This window comes from Melitaea cinxia, chromosome 6 (assembly GCF_905220565.1).
Source record: "Melitaea cinxia chromosome 6, ilMelCinx1.1, whole genome shotgun sequence".
Taxonomy (NCBI): domain Eukaryota; kingdom Metazoa; phylum Arthropoda; class Insecta; order Lepidoptera; family Nymphalidae; genus Melitaea; species Melitaea cinxia.
The window spans coordinates 16,905,472-16,924,591 of record NC_059399.1 but is presented as its reverse complement, the minus strand read 5'-3'; the positions used below and the strand labels follow the sequence as shown (position 1 = coordinate 16,924,591).

General features: G+C 33.6%; 1 protein-coding gene across 1 annotated transcript; it reads right to left on the bottom strand.

Annotated features, from left to right (window-relative positions):
- Positions 1–10,230: 10,230 nt before the first annotated feature.
- Positions 10,231–16,912, bottom strand: LOC123654796 (elongation of very long chain fatty acids protein AAEL008004-like). Its single transcript, XM_045590680.1, has 6 exons — positions 16,852–16,912; positions 15,079–15,269; positions 14,616–14,696; positions 13,715–13,877; positions 12,299–12,435; positions 10,231–10,517 (listed from the first exon to the last, which is right to left on the bottom strand). Exons 1-6 carry the CDS (start codon positions 16,910–16,912, stop codon positions 10,308–10,310), a joined length of 843 nt encoding a protein of 280 aa, XP_045446636.1. The 3' UTR covers positions 10,231–10,307.
- Positions 16,913–19,120: the final 2,208 nt, after the last annotated feature.

Here is a 19,120-nt window from a genome sequence, read left to right as displayed (position 1 = left end):
TAACAAAATTGTAATGTCCACCGAACACGTGGATGCGTGCGCGCTCTTCGGCGATCCGATCCAGTCTATCGTGTGGCAGAGGGAGTAACTCAGAGCAGTGCCTAGGACTTGCGACCTAGGTGTAGGTTTAAGGAGATCCCCTTTGAGATACGTATCAACGCTCACCTTCACTGCTCGAGTTATACGCCTCGCCTAGCCAAATTAATCGTAATAGATAACAATTAATTCGTTTGCACAAATTAATTATTGAATGAGTCTAGGTTAAGCTACAAGCAGGATACAATAAATGTATCGTGCCAAGCCAGAGCCAAGACTGCCTTAGCGGCGGTTGCACTGTTCGTTTTATACACGTCAGAATAACTCGAGTTAACTCGAGTTATAGTTAATAAGTGAGGGTAGTTGACTATCGAACGATGTGCATCTGCTGTTTATAAATTCCTTACTAATTGCGTACGACAGTGCTATTGCTGACAATTATATAGCTGCACTCCCTCAAACAATATTGTTTTCTTACCACACTTTGTACGCACACTAACTTAAATATATCTTTGTGTCTTAAATCGTGTTTAGTTATTAACTTACCGGTACCGATTTACCGTTTTAGTTTTAATTTATAGTTTAATGTATTTGTTATTTATTTCACAGTTAGTTTTCATTTGAATATATGAATAAAATTTGACGTAAAGGCATTAATTATTGTGACTGACATTGACACTACTTGCTACAAAATATTTTAAATCAATATTAAGGAATGCTAGCTTAGTTTTAGCCGAATTTAAAAATGGTGACGGTTATCAATTTGATTTTTGCTGGGTGTACCGATTGTGATTACTATTATTTGCGATAATAATATTTAATTAATTATTTTACGGACTACCTACGTTGTATTACTTGTCGATGTAAATAAAAGTTGTTTGTTTTTCGCTTACGAGCAAATACAATTATTATTTCCTAGAATATGATTATATATAAAATTCTCATGTCGAAATGTTAGTTACAATACTCCTCCGAAACGACTGAACCGTTTTGTGTGCATATCAGGTAGGTCTAAGAATTAGCCAACATCTATTTTTCATGTAGTACCCCCCCCTAAGTTATAGGGGAGGGGGGGGGGGTAAAAATATATGACAGAAATGGTATAATTCATTGACTTTCCTGTAAATTGCGTAATAATCTTTAATTCGCTTTAATTAGAAACTAAAATGATCAATTGGATCGTGTTAATGGTTTTCTTCGCGAGAATTTAAAGTAAAAAGTTTAAATTATAGTGAAAGTATAAGAATATAGAAAAAATAGTTCTAACTTCGTTTCATACTACGTTAAAAATATTTTGTGGACAGAAACCAACGAAATTCAAACAATTTTTCGCCCACAATTATTTTCAGTTGTGCTATTTCAAACTTTAAAAACTAAATACATTTTAAAATTCGATTCGATTCTTAATTATTTTACAATAATCATTTCAAATATTTAAAATTATCCTTATAAGTAAACCTCTTTTAAAAGAACAACCCTACAACGGATTTTTTCCGTTGTCTTTTTTACCTTTTATTGCTTTAGTCCAGTCAGCGTAAGTTCTGTAAGTACAGAACTTCTGACAAATATCTCGAGTGAACCATGATAACCCATCACGGTCTTCCCGTGAAGTGGTTGCTGTAAAGCATCCGACGTTTCGGGTACTTTAAAGCAACCATAAAAAAACTTTATAAACCTCGATAAAAACCGTAAAAAATGTTTCATGATAATTAACTGTAATAAGTTAACTCGTTTCATTTATAATATGGGCCTTTGCTGAACGATGGATTTTTAATTTTTAGATATGTTAACTTTGTCGTTTATGAACCGATTTTGATAATTCTTTTTTTGTTGGAAAGAAGATATCCCGGTATGGTACCATGATAAGGAAATCAGGATTTGATGAAGGGATCCCAGAGAAATCGAGAGAAACTCTCGAAAATCTGCATAACTTTTTACTGGGTGTACTGATTTAATGATTTTTAGTTTAATCAAAAGCTGGTGTTTATTATATGGTCACATTTAAATTTCATCGAGATCTGATTACAACTTTTGGAATAATCTTTGATAATGCGTCTCTACTTGATTATTTTTTCATCTTCCTACGTTGTATTACTTGTCGATAGAATTGAAGTTGTTTTTTTTCGTTTGCCTGCAAACACAATTATTAAAAATAATAATCGCTTTAAAATTTCTATTTGTAAAATTCCGGTTCGTAAGTGCTTTTGAAGCCTATTTGAATAAAATAATTATTGATTTGATTCGAATAAAGTAACACTATTTATTAAGTACTATTTATATGCTACTTTTGTTACTAAAATATTACTCACAGGCCAAATCTTCTGTTATGTAAGTATACACATCATACACGGTATGTGTCAAGCTCGTCATTTCGAACACGAGTGACTATGTGGACTTACGCGCTACAATTGTAATTTTTACTCGATAGGCTGAAACAAATTATAACTTAACCTTATATTGACCTTTTTTTTAATAGGTAACGTTTTAGAGTTCCGTTGATTTTATTTTATTTCCTTACTAGATGTAAAATGTGCTATGTTTATTTTCATACAACCAGCTAAAGTAAATATAATTATTTAAGGAATATACGTTGTAATTTATTAACATTAAAAATAGAATACTTAATGGAAATTTAAAACCACACACAAATCACGGTTGAGCTAAACTATAACATTAAATTAAAACCACACAATGTTAAAGAAAGTGAAATGATATCACAATGTTATTATTAATAAAAAAGTGTGTGTGTGTCAGCTCCGATGAATGACTGGAGCTTACTTCTTCATGTCGACTGTCTAAATAGGGACCAAACAGGCTTACTAGTCTAAGAAAAAGATTAAACCACGTCATATAAACAACGCTACGGCGTTATTAATATAATACGTCCGTTGCAATTAGCAACACTTGAGAGGCTCCCACGAACACAAAGGTCACTTCCCTTCTCGGGACCGTGCAATGCAGACGATCATCCCCCGATCTATCGCTCGCTGGTCTACGGCGGCAGATTGGTCAGGTAGGCCCTGTGTCGTCGACCGCGCCTTCCTCGACAAATAGGGAGCGAGTTTGGGTCTTGTTCTCACTACTGTTCCGCCGTTTTTTTCTGCGCTATTAGACGTTCGCACAAGTTGGAAACTGCTTTCCTTTTTAAATCACTGTCGACCAAAGCGACTAAAGCAGCCGTACCCGGTCAAAATCTGAAGCTTAGGGACTAGCCGCTATAAAACAAACTATAAGCTAGTGCCAACGACTATTGACGTCCCGGATTGTGGAGCTCACCTGGGTCCGTGGATGGCTAGGACCTCCGATATCTCCAGCCCTACGTCCAATCCGTGCGCCCAAATTCTAGCCACTACTTGGGCCATATCGGCCGTGGCAAGGCGGCAAGACATCGATCGCCTTGCCCACCCGCCGCCATAGGCATGTTTATGGTAATGCCATATAATTATATATCATATATTTCGTATTGTTATCGGGTGTTTAAGACGATGTTACGCCGTGATAAAGACGATTTTAACCGCGAGGTAATCGCGATCAATTGTCTCGAGTTTGAAAACATAAAATACTTAAAAAAATACTTAAAATAACATATTAATGTTATATTTAAGTAAATAAAATGGATAAATAAAAAATACGAAAAAGTAATCGCAAATAAAAAAATATTATATCGCTTCTTTTACAAAATAATTTAATTTTATATTAAATAGACGTTTGTTACATTGTACGTTTTGAACTTTCGGGGGCGACAACGTATTAAAGATGATAATATTATACAACTGTCTAGGCTTAAATTGTATTTTTAATACTACTACACGATTGAACGTAGTTGGATCATACCCGCGACTTCAATTTAAAAAAAAAAAGATTAAATACACAATAATAATTTTTTCTTTAGTGACAGTTTGAAAATTATTTTTTATATAAACCAGTAAATAAATATTTACCAAGCAACGTTATGTCACTATCATAAAATTATGTAAAAAATAAACAAATTATATTCTTTATATCACTTTAAAAAAAATTACAGTTGATTGATTTTCCACGGGCTATTCTCCGCAACTCGACGTCTTAGTGCGCCTATTTTGCGAGTTATTTGTATATAAATTTAGTTAGCAACGGTGGACTTATCTCTAGAAGAGATCTCTTCAAACCAACCTGTGATAGTGAGAACTAATGTTAAAATAGCAGGCTAAGAGAGTGCAGTAATGTAGACAACATACAGATTCTTGAAAATGAAACCTAATTAAATAATATTCATAACATCATACAATATACAGGATGTCCCAAAAAGTAGTGATAAGCGGAATTCCAGAGATAGGGCACCCCTTGGGGTATCCGAATCACCCTTATGTATGTTCAGCGATTTTGCATAGTTTTCGAGTTATGAATTTTTTTATATGTTTTTGAGAATTTCTAAAAAAAAATTGAAGACTTTAGAATTTTTGTTTTTGTATCTAAATAGTCATGAGCTGTAGCTTCCCGCTTAAAAGATTCAGCTTTTTAACTTTGATGGAAATTGTGAAAATCTAAGTGTAAAGTGAAAATTTTACGTTTTGTATATATATATATATATATATATATATATATATATATATATATATATATATATATAATATACCTGTTATTATTATATTATTATTATATTACACATAATATACCATTATACACACCACTACCTATATAAGAATATATACATAAATATTACATATATACTAGCTGACCCCGCAAACTAACCTTCTCAATTCACCCCCCCCCCCCCCCTTATAACTTAGGGGAATGAAAAATAAATGTTGGCCGATTCTCAGACCTACCCGTTATGCACACAAAATTTCATAATATTTTATTAACCCTCTTAACCTCCCCTCCCCCCCCTATAACTTAGGGGTATGAAAAATAGATGTTGTTCGATTCTCAGACCTACCCGATATGCACACAATGAGAATCGGTCAAGCCGTTTCGGAGGAGTTTAACTACAAAAACCGCGACACGAGAATTTTATATATTAGATTTATATAAAATACATACATATTATGCAATACACAATAGAAGTAAACATTAATGATAAGATATTTACGAATTAATTTGAGCGAGGAGGTGTCAGCTTTTTTTAAAGGTAAGACAAAAGGACTAAGTTGGATATATTAAGAAGTTTGTTCCAGAGCGATGCACCATATACCGAAAAAGAGTGCAAGCGGAATTTGGTATTGCTCTTTGGTACGTCGAGCATCTTAGTTATGCGAGACCGCCTAGAACGCGAGGGAAAAGGAAGAATTTGTAAACGAGAACGTAAGTATGCAGGGGAATTGGGATCATGGAGTACTCTGTAAAGGAATGATAGGATGTGCATATCACGGCGAAGGCGGATTGGAAGCCATTTAAGTTGAGCACGAAAGTTTGATATGTGGTCATACTTACGTAAACCAAAAATAAAGCGAATAAAGAAACTTTGAAGACACTCTAGTTTGTTCAGTTGCTCCGAAGTCGCATCCAAGTAGCACACATCAGCGTAGTCAAGTTTAGGGAAAAGAAGCGATTGCGCAAGCATAATTTTGGTTGAAAAAGGAAGAAAGAATTAAAGACGCTTGAGATAGTGGAAAGTGTGATAAATACGTTTACTGACCTCGTTGATATGCCACCGCCACCCAGGCTATGTTACAATCTATTATTAGACCCAAATTTTTCACTTTATATAATACATAAGGGATTGCAACGCTAGATAGCTGAACCTGTGGTATTGAATTAAAGTTATTTTGCATCTCAATCTACTGCTGCCAAAAATTATACACTGAGATTTGAGAGGATTAAGGATAAGGCCGAAAGTATCTGCCCAAGACTGAACTTCAACCAGGTCCAAATTTAAAGCACCAATAGCTTCATACAACTCAGTCAGCTCAAAGTGTCGATATAACTGTAAATCATCATAATTTTAAAAATCATTCATAATTTCTATAAATCATTCATAATTTCTTCTCTCTTCCATTTGCATACACTTGGAAGGGAGAAGAAATTACTTAAGATATATTATTAATGAAGATTGAGAAAAGTAAAGAGTAAAGTACGCCGCCTTGAGGTACGCCAGTATTGAGATCTACCCGATTCGATGATGTATCGTTGATTTTCACGCACTGCTGGCATCCGAAAAGGTAAGAATGAAACCAGTCTAAAACAGTAGAAGAAATGTTAACCGCTCCTCCGAGCGAGTTCCGATTAGTATATCTAAGTCAACAGAGTTGAAAGAACTGCTAAAGTCAAGAAGGACCATAGCAGTGAGCTTGGTGTTATCCACTGCACTGCGAATCCTCCGTGACATTCAGCAGCTCTCCAACTGTGCTGTGTGAGGAGCGAAAGCCAGACTGATATAGGAGACTATAGGAGATTATTGCTAGTTAAATAGGAGTACAGTTGTTGGTGTACCAATGATTCTATGATAAATTACATATAAAAGTAAAATTTAAAAATTCCAAAAATCCCCCGCGCCTCAAAAAATAAAATTTAAAAAGTAACAAATAATATTCTAGGCTTATTTTTTATAATTATTATCGTCACATATATTATGTAAGTTCAAATATTTTTATTTTCAAGCGTCGTCACGTCGGGGGACAACAATTCATTATTACGAAATTACATTTAGGTAAGAACCATCTTAAGTTTCATACATCGACTACGCTTTACGTAGTACGCGGCGCGAGGATCGTTGCAATTTGCGACTACACCAGCCTGTTTTTAACTCTCGATGCAAAAAGAGGAGTGTTATAAGTTTGACGTGTCTGCCTGTCTGTCTGACTGTCTATGGCTCCGTAGCTCGCGAATGGATGAAGCGATCTCATTTAGTTTTTTTTTATGAATGTATGAAAGGTGAGTTACGGGCGAGTGTTTTTAGATATGTTTGATAAAAATCGGTTGAGTCCGTGGAGGGGTGAGAGTGGGAAAGAATAGCCGAATGTCTGCAAATATAATCTAGTGGGGTCTCAAATGAAAGCGCATCACGCGCACATTACAAAATAATGTGTTCAATGAAAATCGGTTGAGCCCTGAAAAAACTCTGGGAGTAAAAGTGGGAAAAATACCTAATATATGCAAATATATGTGGTGGGGAGAAACAAAATCTACATTATAATAAGTGTACCTATAAAAAGTATAAAATAAAAATTAAATTAAATATTAAAAAAAAAACCGACACAATAACCTGAGTTGCCTTTAAAAAATAAAAAATAATTTTTAAAAGTTAATTTTTTTTCTCACTTAGCAGTCCCCCGATGAGACGATACTTTTAAACGAAATTATTTAAATTTTACTTTTATTTTGTCTTTTTAAAGTAGTTATATTAGGAAGGTGTTTATAGTAATTAATTAGTTGAGTTAGTAACTTAGTAGTTATGTACTAGGTATCATATTAGTTTTAATTTGCTAGATTAACCTTTAACTATCTTTTTTTACGTGGGGAAAATCCATCATGGATACCCTCCAGCGCGGGGGCGTCAGAGGGTTATGTCAGACTCCTACTGACTAAAAACCACCACGTGTGAGCAGACATCCACCTGGGTGGGGCGAGATGGGGTCGCGCTAGCATTCGTCACCTCGCCTCAAACTTTTAACTACCTACTCTAAGGTTAGATTAAATATGAGGTAGGTATTTGCGATTAGTTTATACAATTTAGGTAGGTATTAGTTTCAGGTTAGGTAGCTTTTATTTTTAATTTACTAGATTACGTTTCAACTACCTACTATTAGGTTATTTTTTATAATATTACAGCTGCATAAATAAATAATCCATAGGAATAAAATGGATCTTGGGCTTTCCAGCCGAAAATGCTCGAAACAAAGCCAAAAGGCGCAGATTTACTTAACGGTAATTGAGTTGAATATACTAAAGCCAAAGCCTACCTTTGAAATCTAAACCTAAAATACAGTACGTAACAAGCTTACCTCGCACTCAGGGCACAATACCTTTTTAGTGACCTTCCCCCCATTCAAAAACTATATGATGTGTCCAGCAATATTTGTTTTTTGGACCATTTGGCACCCGTTAGTGCCCGGGACATGATGACCCCTTGCTAATTGCCTACGGCAGCGCATGTGCTGACATATATGTGATATATTTTATTTGTAATTTATATTCTTTGTTTTATGTATTTGAATAAATTAATTTAATTAAGGAAATAAAACGAACTATTATTCGTTTATTTGTTTTTAGAAAACCAACAGCTTTACAAAAAATGTACCTTATGCATATATGATGTAGCCAATAGCTAATAACAGGTTTCCCTTAGATGACTAAATAACACTGTAACAATCAAACTTACAACGCTAAAATGAAATAACAAAATAATAAACTAAGAAATTCAGGATGCTATCAACTTAAACCTATCTATACAAATAAATAAATTATAAAAAATAAATAAATTGGAGTGTTCGCTTGTAATATCAAAACAACCGCTTATCTTCAAATGGTAGACGAAAATTGTAAAAAATTTTATTTTGGTACATATACCAAAATAACATTTTTTACAATTTTTGTCTGTCTTTCTGTTGTTCCGGCCAATCTCTGAAAGGGCTGGACCGATCCTGACGAGACTTTCACTGGCAAAATATCCGATGCCATAAGAAGTAACTTATGCTACTTATATTTTTGATTTTTCTCCCTTTTTTATGAATTTTATTAATTCAAATATTTATACGGTTGACGTTGTTAAAGTATAATTATAAGTAAGCTGCATAAATTTATCAGTAAATAATGCTGTGGATCATCTATTTGTATGAAAGAACACGAGTAACATAATTATGGAAGACGTAAGAAATAATTCATTAATTACTCGTATGTCGTAAAATATTCATTTTGTCCAATTTTTTTTTTTATTATTATTATTTCCGCACGGACAAGAATTATACCATAATTATTTATGACTATTTAGTAATTAAGTTGTGAATTGTAAATATATTTTATATATATTTTAATTAGATCTTTTTTAAAAAAAATTTTTAACGCAAAAAAATAATATTTTTTACGCATATCATAACGCACAAGGACAGTGATCAAATAATGTTTTCTTTTGTCTTCATTACATTAACAATTGATATATGTAAGCGTCTCTTCTTCTTCTTCTTCTTCTTCTTTAAGCGTTTACAAATATAAAATGTGAATTAGTTGCATAAAGTATTTAATAAAATATTGATATAAGGCTATTTCAGTTTTAGCCCAAGAGTCAGAGACGGCGAGTCCTTCGTTATTTTACAGATGCTGAAATTTTTTCAGCACATACTCCCAACACAGGTACAAGCAATGGTTAAATATGAAGCAAAGTCGTATAAAATACCACCTTTTTACGTGGAGAAAATCCTCATGGACACCTGGCGCAAGACACTAGAGGGGTGTCAGAATTTTAATAACTAAAAACCGCCACGTGTTTCCGCCGGCAACTTAGTGGGGACGCCATGAGGATTGATTTTGCGCTCTACCATGACGCCCGGTGATGGCCTTTCGGTCACGTCGGAAGGGACGCTCAAGCTTTCCAAGTCAAGACCTCCAGCGTCTGCAGCAGGGACGAGGTCCAGGAGCATCTTATCATCGGAAGTCAGGCGACCGTGAGGTCAAGCCCGTTCTCGACCGCCGTTCTGCACCGTTACAACTGTACCAGAGAAGTGCCCGGAGCGCACCCTCACCTGCGGGTTTAGGTCCACGGGGGTCCAAAACTAGGACCTCTACCACTCGAAAGCAGGGCAAGCAGTGGCACGCCCCTATCCGCCATCCAGGGGACGCGCCCAGTAGGAGGCCCGCAAATCCCCTGAGTATAAAATGCCACCTAACTTTCGTCATTTCATAATGCGTCATTTCTTTATATTTTGTTAGAAGTACTTAGACTTCCCTAAACTTTTATACTTTAACTTACTGAGACCAGAAATTATCCAAAAAAAATTATATAAAAAAGAAAAATTAAAATTCCTAAAAGTAAAAAGTTGGCGCGAGAAGTCGTTGATAAAAGCTAGCTTTAGAATAAAATTACCACATTATCACACGAAATTTTACTTATGACAATAGAATCGTAAAAACTGCTTTGAATACATTTATAATTTTATCTCGATTATTATCTCAATAATGTTATAAACTAAAAAAATTAAATGGAAAAACGACGCAACTGTTATTTTATTCTTACAAAAAAAACCCGTACTTTTAACGGTATGAAATAATAAAAATACAAAATAATATAATTATTTATTTATTTAATCATATTAAGAGATATTCGACACAATCTGTGAACGGTCAAACTTAGCTTTAGTTTAACCGTTTACATTCTTCTTCGTATTTTCTTTCGGTGGTTTATTACTTTTGGTATTTGTAGCCTTAATATAACTATTATAATAAAATTGACCAAACATGTTTATAAATATAACAGCGTATATGCTCGTAAGAATTTTAAAAAAGATAGGATACGAACAAGGGTAAAATAAACTGCGAACAGAGTGCGCACCGACTATTACGAACTGGATCTGAAACAGGAAACAATTATAAGATAAAAAAGTTTGTGTGTCAGCTCCGAGGCATGACTGGAGGTTACTCTTCCAGATCAACTGTATACTAGGCACAAAAAAGGTCTAAGAAATAGGTTGATCGAATCAAATAACACCATCCATCTGAATTCCGATAGATGGCGTTAACAAAAACGTAACGAGGTCATTCGTTTAGTAGATTTTACTAATATTATACCGAGGGCCTTATATGAAAATCGATTCTTAAGGAGTAAACTCCAGTAAAAAAATGAAATATGTTTACTAATTACCACATTTACTCTAATATATTTTACTTTCAAATTTCACAAATCATAGTTTTACCCTTTTCATTTCTAATTTTAGATTTATGATCGCCTTCTAGTCAGAACACGTTTTACTTACTTTTAAGTTAAATAAAAAATTTTATGAATAAAGTATTAGAATTTTAATAACAAGTGTAAAAATAATTTTTGTCTATATTAATTAATTAATTTATTAAATGCGTTCGGTACTTTGTCTGTTGGTAAAATCAGAAATAAAAAATCCAAAAAAATTTTCCAAATTCTACATTCCCGTCAGAGTAAAAAATACAGAGATATATGTATATAGTGTCATCATCATCACTTCAGCCTATGGCAGTCCATTGCTGGACATAGGCCTCCCCAAGTTCGCGCCAGTCATCCCTGTTTTCCGCAATCCTCATCCAGCCTACACCCGCAATCTTACGTAGATTATCGGTCTAATGGGCCGGAAAACGTCCCACACTGCGTTTGCCAAGACGCGGTCTCCACTCCAGGACCCGTCTACTGCAACGGCCATCGGTCCTGCGACACAGATGACCAGCCCACTGCCACTTGAACTTGCTAATTCAGTGGGCTATGTCGGTTACTTTCGTTCTCTCGCGGATAGTCTCATTTCTATTCCTATCTTTGAGAGAAACTCCAAGCATAGCCCGTTCCATTGCACGTTGAGCAACTTTAAATTTGTGGACCAGTCCCTTCGTCAATGTCCACGTCTCGGCTCCGTATGTTAACACAGGCAGTACGCATTGCTCGAAGACTTTTGTCTTCAAGCAACCAAGTGGTGTACTGTTATAAAATAAGCTACAATATATATTATGAGCATAACGCAGCATTCTTGTTGACAAGGTTAAATAGAGTAAGACTCAAGGCCTTCCAGACGTTACTTATTTTCTGATTATATTTCTTTATAATTTTTTTCCTCGCAAACAAAAAAAAAATGACTTCAATCAAATCAATAAGTAATACAACGTAGGTAGATGGCAAAATTGTCAAATAAATGTGCGTTATCAAAGAATACTCAAAAAGTAGTCGTCAGATCTCAATCTCTTATCTCATGATCTTTATCTCATGATCTTAAATAGAATCGAAAAAAAAACATCAGCTTTCGTTTAAAACAAGAATTATCAAAATCGGTATACCCAGTATAAAGTTGTGAGTTATAATACAACATAGATCGACGAAAAAATATTCATGTAAATACGCGTAACTAGATATAACTATATGTCAGTATATGTCAGATCTCGATTAAATTTACACAGGGTCACATGCACACCTTTCGAAAAAAAAAATCAACGAAATTGATTCACAAAAAGTCCACATAGTCAAAAGTTCTGAGGTAATATAAATTAAAAAAAAAAAAATACAGTCGAATTGAGAACTTACTACTTTTTTGAAAATCAGATAAAAAAAAATAAGTAAGGTGTGTCCAAACCCAGACCCCAGTCTGGGTTTTGGACTATAATTATGTATTATACATACCAATTGTAACATAGTTAAATATTTCTTCCACCACAGATACTTCTTGTACCTATCTCCTAGACCGGCTAAAAGATAGTATGTGTACATAACTGCATGAACAAAGGAGTTGAAGTGTCCAACTATTGCAGCATGACCACCTGTTGAAATTAAAAGAAATTGAAGACCAAAAAACCTTTACTGACTTGACTTTTAAGACAAAGAAAACGAAAATATTAAGATTAAAGTAACTATCATTTTTTGTAATATGAATAAAACTATAAATATAATACTAATCAGCGTATGCTTGAAACAGTTAAAAGCACTAGAATTCATATGAAATTTGACTCGAAGTGGCTTTGGCAGATACCAGGTATGTAAGGCGTACCAAATGAAAACTAACTTTCTGCAGAGAAGCTTTCAGCCTTTATAAAATAACGAAGCTCTGGCCGTCTCTGACTCTTGGGCTAATACTGAAATATCTTACCCTATCTAAACTGTCACAAAATAATTTAAGTATTAAAAACAGTTCGTAAGCGTCCCGCTGCTGGGAGAATGCTTTATATCCAAACATAAGAGAAGGATTGCAGCTTAATCCACCATGATATTAGTCTATAAGTTTGTAGATATCAGTAATAGTGATTATGTTATCAGCTAATAATGATAACAAATGAATAGATTGCTGTATAAGTTCTTCGATGCTTGGTAAGGAGAACCACTATACAAATACCCACCAAAAACTAATAATTGTATAATAGAAAATATCTGTTGTGCGTGGGATGTGAACCCATAATCATCGATTTTGTTACACATTTTGCAAAAGTATAAGGCCAAAAACTTAATAATTAACAATTGCCAAATATTTAGTTTTACTAAATCAAAAACATCTTAAACTTTTCGAAAATTTATAATTTAAATTATCCCTAAACGATCCTCTGAAAAGTCTGTGTCATGATGTTTCATTTGGTACATTTAAACTAAAGTTTCGGGATGCTCGATCAAATAATTTACAGACTGTACAGTGGCACACACAGTAGGAAATATTTTTCTTAAAATATGGAACACGCCGACTAGGGAAGTACCAACTTTACAGAAAATCATAGCTAAATATTACTGCTTTCAGGTAGTTTTGTGTTCCTGTGGTGATTAATGTGGCTAGAGTTTTTGGGACCCAGTGTAATGCTGTTTCATTAAGTAGATTTAAATTAAAATTATGGAAGGCTTGATCAAATAATTTATGGACTGTACAGTACACACAGCAAGAATTATCTTTCAACATCAGCCTGAATGGGGAAGTACCACACTTCACAGAAGATAACAACTAAATATGATTTCTTTCAGGTATTGTTATGCTACTGTGATATATCTGATGTGAAATGTGGTCCGTACGCTTGTTTGCCTACTTAGTTGTATATAAAAAGTAAAATTGGTCAAAACTACCTGGTGCGTAGGTTGCTACGAGCCACGTAACGAGCGGCATCAATGTGTGGTGGTGAAGATGTAGCTGAGTGATCTGTCTATTCGACTTTCGAAGCACGAAGAATACTGTGTCCAGGAGATCTACAACTTTCACCATTAAATACAGCCAAACCAGGGAAGCCGTCTGTAACATGAAATGAACGTATGTTCCTCAACCTAATTTGGAGTACCAATTTTGGTGTTACAGTTATCTTAGTTGTTGATCTACCAGAGATCAATAATTATTCTCCTAATTATCAGCTTTGGTAGTTTAAGAATTTGCCATCATGTTATGTTTTAATTTTATAGTTATATATTGTTTTTTTTTTCTTTAATTATAATTTCATTAGGAATTATCTGACACAAACTTTTTTCTTTTTTTGTAATGGTATTGGATATAACCTCACTTCCGAATTGATAAATATAGAGAGGATAATCATCTTTGCTGGCAAACAAAAAAAAACGACTTCAATTATATCGACAAGTAATACAACGTAGGTAGACGAAACAATAGTCAAGTTATCAAATAGCATTATCAAAGATTATTTCAAAATTTGTCATCTGATCTCGATGAAATTTAAATGTGACCAAATGATAAACATCGGCTTTCGATTTAATTAAAAATCATCAAAATCGATAGACTCAGTAAAAAGTTATGCTGATTTTCGAGGGTTTTCCTCGATTTCTCTGGGATCCCATCATCAAATCCTAGTTTCCATATCATGGTACCACATTTAGGATATCGCCTTTCCAAGAAAAAAAGAATTATCAAAATCGGTTCATAAACGACGAAGTTATCCCCGAACATACATACAAACACACACATATATATATTGAATTGAGTAATCTCCTCCTTTTTTGAATTCAGTAAAAAAATAGTTACCTCTTTTGCACGCGGTGAGTTTGGATCATCCACGCCTTGACAGTAAAAATTAAAGTCCGTGAAAAAAATATATAAAGTTCCCTGGAAAGTACGAAACGTTTACATTTTAACTTTATTAATACATTAACATAATTATGTATTCAAGCTAATTATTGGTAAGTATAGCTTAAATTCTTATTATTATCTAATGTATATGATATAACACGCATTATTTTCCACTACGATAGATAAATATTGGGACTTAATAAGCAATTAATTACAAATCGGAACTTCGATGCATTCCTTACAACACTAGATGTTGTTATATGATTAATTACTTTATACTCCACGTCGATATTAAAGTACATGAAGTTAATATAAAATGATTGTCTGAACCTTTCACCATTTTCAATTGAAGCATGGGTTACTAATATGGACATAAATATATACGATGGACTTTATAAAGATGGTATTTGATACCTACCTCGTAGAATAAGTATAAATTAATAAGAATTTGGAAAATGTTGAATATGTTGATGATAAATTTTAAATTGTAAGGTTTTCTATCCTTCATATAACGAGGACCCAACGTAGTGCAAAAGTATAAATAGCCCGCTAAAATTAGAAGTAGGTTTTGCAGTTTTCCTACCAGGAACCAATTTTTTGTTACAGGTGCTGAAATTGAAAAAAAAACAACAATGAATTTGATAATTCTAATACATTTTGACTTAAACCTAAATCAAAATCCTGTCCAATCAATAGATACTTATGTATAGTAGTCCACAAGCAAAAAAAAACAAGTAATTAGCATGGCAGCACATTTACTTAATAGCCTGCATTTTAAAACTTTGAATTAATTTCTATTACAAAGTTTGCATTTAATTATGTGTGCATAATATTATAATTAATTTTAAAGGGTTTTTTGAGGATTCTTTGAGGATTCTTTGAGGCTAGTTCTGAGATAATCGGTTTTGCGATACGATTAAAACATTATTTTGATACATGTACCGTGTATACATGCATATATATGCATTTAGTAAAAAGCGGTTATTTTAATATTACAAACAGACACTCCAATTTTATTTATTTGTATAGATTGTTACACTAGAGTTTACATTGTTATAATTAACAGTAAGTAATAAGTACTGCTATGCTTAAGTAATGTCTTTTGTATGTTAATTCATTACGAAATTCGCTCAATTCTGTTTCTATTGACGTATCAAATTAATTAGCTCAGAATATTGATGATTAGTTTGTTTTATGACTTCTTAAATTTAATAATATACCTACGAAACTTTTTTACCTGTTGGCTTTATGACCTTGCCCAAAAAATATCTACCTATCACATATGTGATAGTTAATTGAACGTATCAATAATAAGGGGTTGTCCACTAATAAGCTGATGGTCACTTAAATCCCCACTTAAAGAGCCTTAACACGGGGATTTGATAATTAATTTGAGTTTTCACGACTTTTTTGTCTTATTTTATAGTTTAATGTGTTTTCTATTTCATCATTACAGCCTATACAGTCCACTGCTGGACATAGGCCTCCACAAGTTTACGCCAAAAATAACGTGAACTCATGTGTTTTGCCCATAGTCACCACGCTGGGCAGGCGGGTTGGTGTGTTTTCTATTTATTTCTCAGTTAATTTTCATTTGAATATGTAAAAAAAAAAATAGACGAAAAGGCATTAATTATGGTGACCGACACTGACACTACTTGTTACAAAATATTTTAAATCAATATTAAGTAACGCTAGCTTAGTTTTAACCGACTTTAAAAAATGGAGACGGTTATCAATGTATTCTTAATTATTCTACAATAATCATTTCAAATATTAAAAACGATTCCGGTGTAAATCTCTTGTAAAAGATAAATTCTACAACGGTTTTTTTTGTTATTTGTTTTAAACTATTAATTTTTCTGTTTTAGTCCAGTTGATTCAGCGTAATTTCTGTAACTACAGAAATTTCTGACAAATATCTAAACTTAATGTAATAAGTTATCTCATCTCCTTTACAATATACGCGTTTTCCCAATGGTGGATTCGACCCATATTATGTTATACATACTATAATGACTACGGTATAGTATTGTACAACAAGACACGACACAGAACAAAAAAAAACTGAAAATGGTATCAAAATCTGTTTCATTGTTTTGAACAATAAAACGGAAAACGTGACAATTGACGATACCTAAATACAATACTAGTGATATAAATAAAGTAACAGTATATATTAGGTACTCACAGGCCAAATCTTCTGTCAGGTAAGTATACACATCATTTACGGTATGCGTCAAGCTCGCCATTTTGAACACGAGTGACCATGTGAATTTACGCAATACATTTATAATTTTCACTCGATCGGTTGAAAAAGATTGTAACCTTTGATTGACATTACTTTTTTAAATATATAGTGTTTTAGAGTTCCGTCGATTTTATTTATGTTCCTTATTAGTTGTAAACTTGGTCAAAATTTTATTTTGTTTAAAGTAAATATAAATGTTTGAGGAAAACATTAGTTGTATTTTATGTAATTAATAGCATTGAAAATGAAATACCTTATATAAATGTAGCACGACACATAAATTACGGGTAATTTACGGGATATTATTATAGTAATTTGTCTTATTTTTAAAGTATTTTGTGAATATTCATTCATCATTCATTCATTACAGCCTATACAGTCCACTGCTGGACATAGGCCTCCACAAGTTTACGCCAAAAATAACGTGAACTCATGTGTTTTGCCCATAGTGTGAATATTGGTGTTTATTTATTTATTTATTTATTTATTTATTTAATAGATGTATACTACATTCGAATAAAAATCTAATGCGTATATAATAAATTCAAATTACAATTTCGAAGGTCTTAGAATTTATATTACACAGACTTTTAAAGGCAGTATTGAAAAAAAAAATGAAAGTAATTTTGGAAATGAAATATAAACATTATTATCAGCATAATCATCGCTTCAGCCTATCGCAGTCCACTGCTGGACATGGGCCTCCACAAGTACGCGCCAAAAATGGCGCGAAATCATGTGTTTTGCCCATAGTCGCCACGCTGGGCAGGCGGGTTGGTGACCGCAGGGTTGACTTTGTCGCACCGAAGACGCTGCTGCCCGTCTTCCGCCTATGTGTGCTTCAAAGCCAGCTTACTTCCAAAGTGGTAGTGGAACTGTGTTATCCCTCAGTCACCTCTTACGACACCCACGGGAAGAGAGGAGGTGACTATATTTTTTAGTACCGTAGCCACACACCAGAAAATTATTATAGAGAAGTAAAATAAAATTTACAAACATTGGATGTTCATACAATTAATTAGAGCTTTCATAGGGCTTAAACAATTAATAGAAGAATTGAAACAGTATTAACATTTCAAAGAATCAAATAAGCTAATAACAAAGAGAAAATAAAAATAGAGATAATATATCGCCTTGAGGAATACCAGCATCGTAGTGCACCGAATTATTCCTGAATAGCAATCTCTATCAGACAACTGAGAGTGTTTTTTTTTTGTAAGTGGTTGGTGTAGTACATCAATCTTATAGAATATCACACAAATAACCCGTTTTTAAGCAGTGTTGTGTTCGTGTGGTGAGTGACCAGAGCTCCTGGGGGAGTATTGGGGATAGGGTCGGCAACGCGCTTGCGATACTTCTGGTCTATAGGTTACGGTAATCGCTTACCATTAGGTGAGCCCTACGCTTGTTTGTCGAAATATTTGTACGAAAAAAATTATACATAGGATACTTTTGAGAGGATATATAAGTAAATGTTACGTATTACGCTCTGCATACAGTGTTGGTGTCGTAAGAGGCGACTAACACCTTAGAACTGTTGAAGTCGACCGATGGCGAGATAGACATCCAACTTCTGGCTTTAAATAAAAAAAGTGCGTGCGTACAAAGTCCACATGTCAGAAGTGAAACTTCTTTGGCAAATTAATTTTTAAGTCTCATTTACAAATCTAAAGCTTTAGATTTCCGTTCTAGCGCCATCGACAAAAACGTTGCCGTTTCGTCGAAACGTTACCTTTAGATCCGTAAAAAATTTACCCTCATGCGCCTAAAACAGTTTCACTTCAAAAACACGGTAAATATCCCGTTTTTGAATAACTTTACTAATAAAACGTCGCTTCAGGCTGATATGATCTGATGGGCGGAACTTCTTAGAATTTTAATCGGGTCGTTTTGTAATTTTAGAATATTCTAGACATATATTATATTATTTAGTAATGAGCAATTTTTTTTTTTAAATTTCGAAACCCACTCAATTTATATGTTTGTTTCTTTGTCGTAACACTTTTTCGTTTCATCGCGTTTTATTTTTATTTTATTTTATTTTGCTTAAATGCTTCTGCAATAAATAGGTACCTCAACAATACAATACATATACAATATATATATATAAAAAAAAAATATTTTTTAACAACTTAAAAAAACTATTATTTTCGGCCGGGCATAGTTGAAGGGACGCGGTGCGAGAGGCGCAGGACAGGAGCGGATGGAG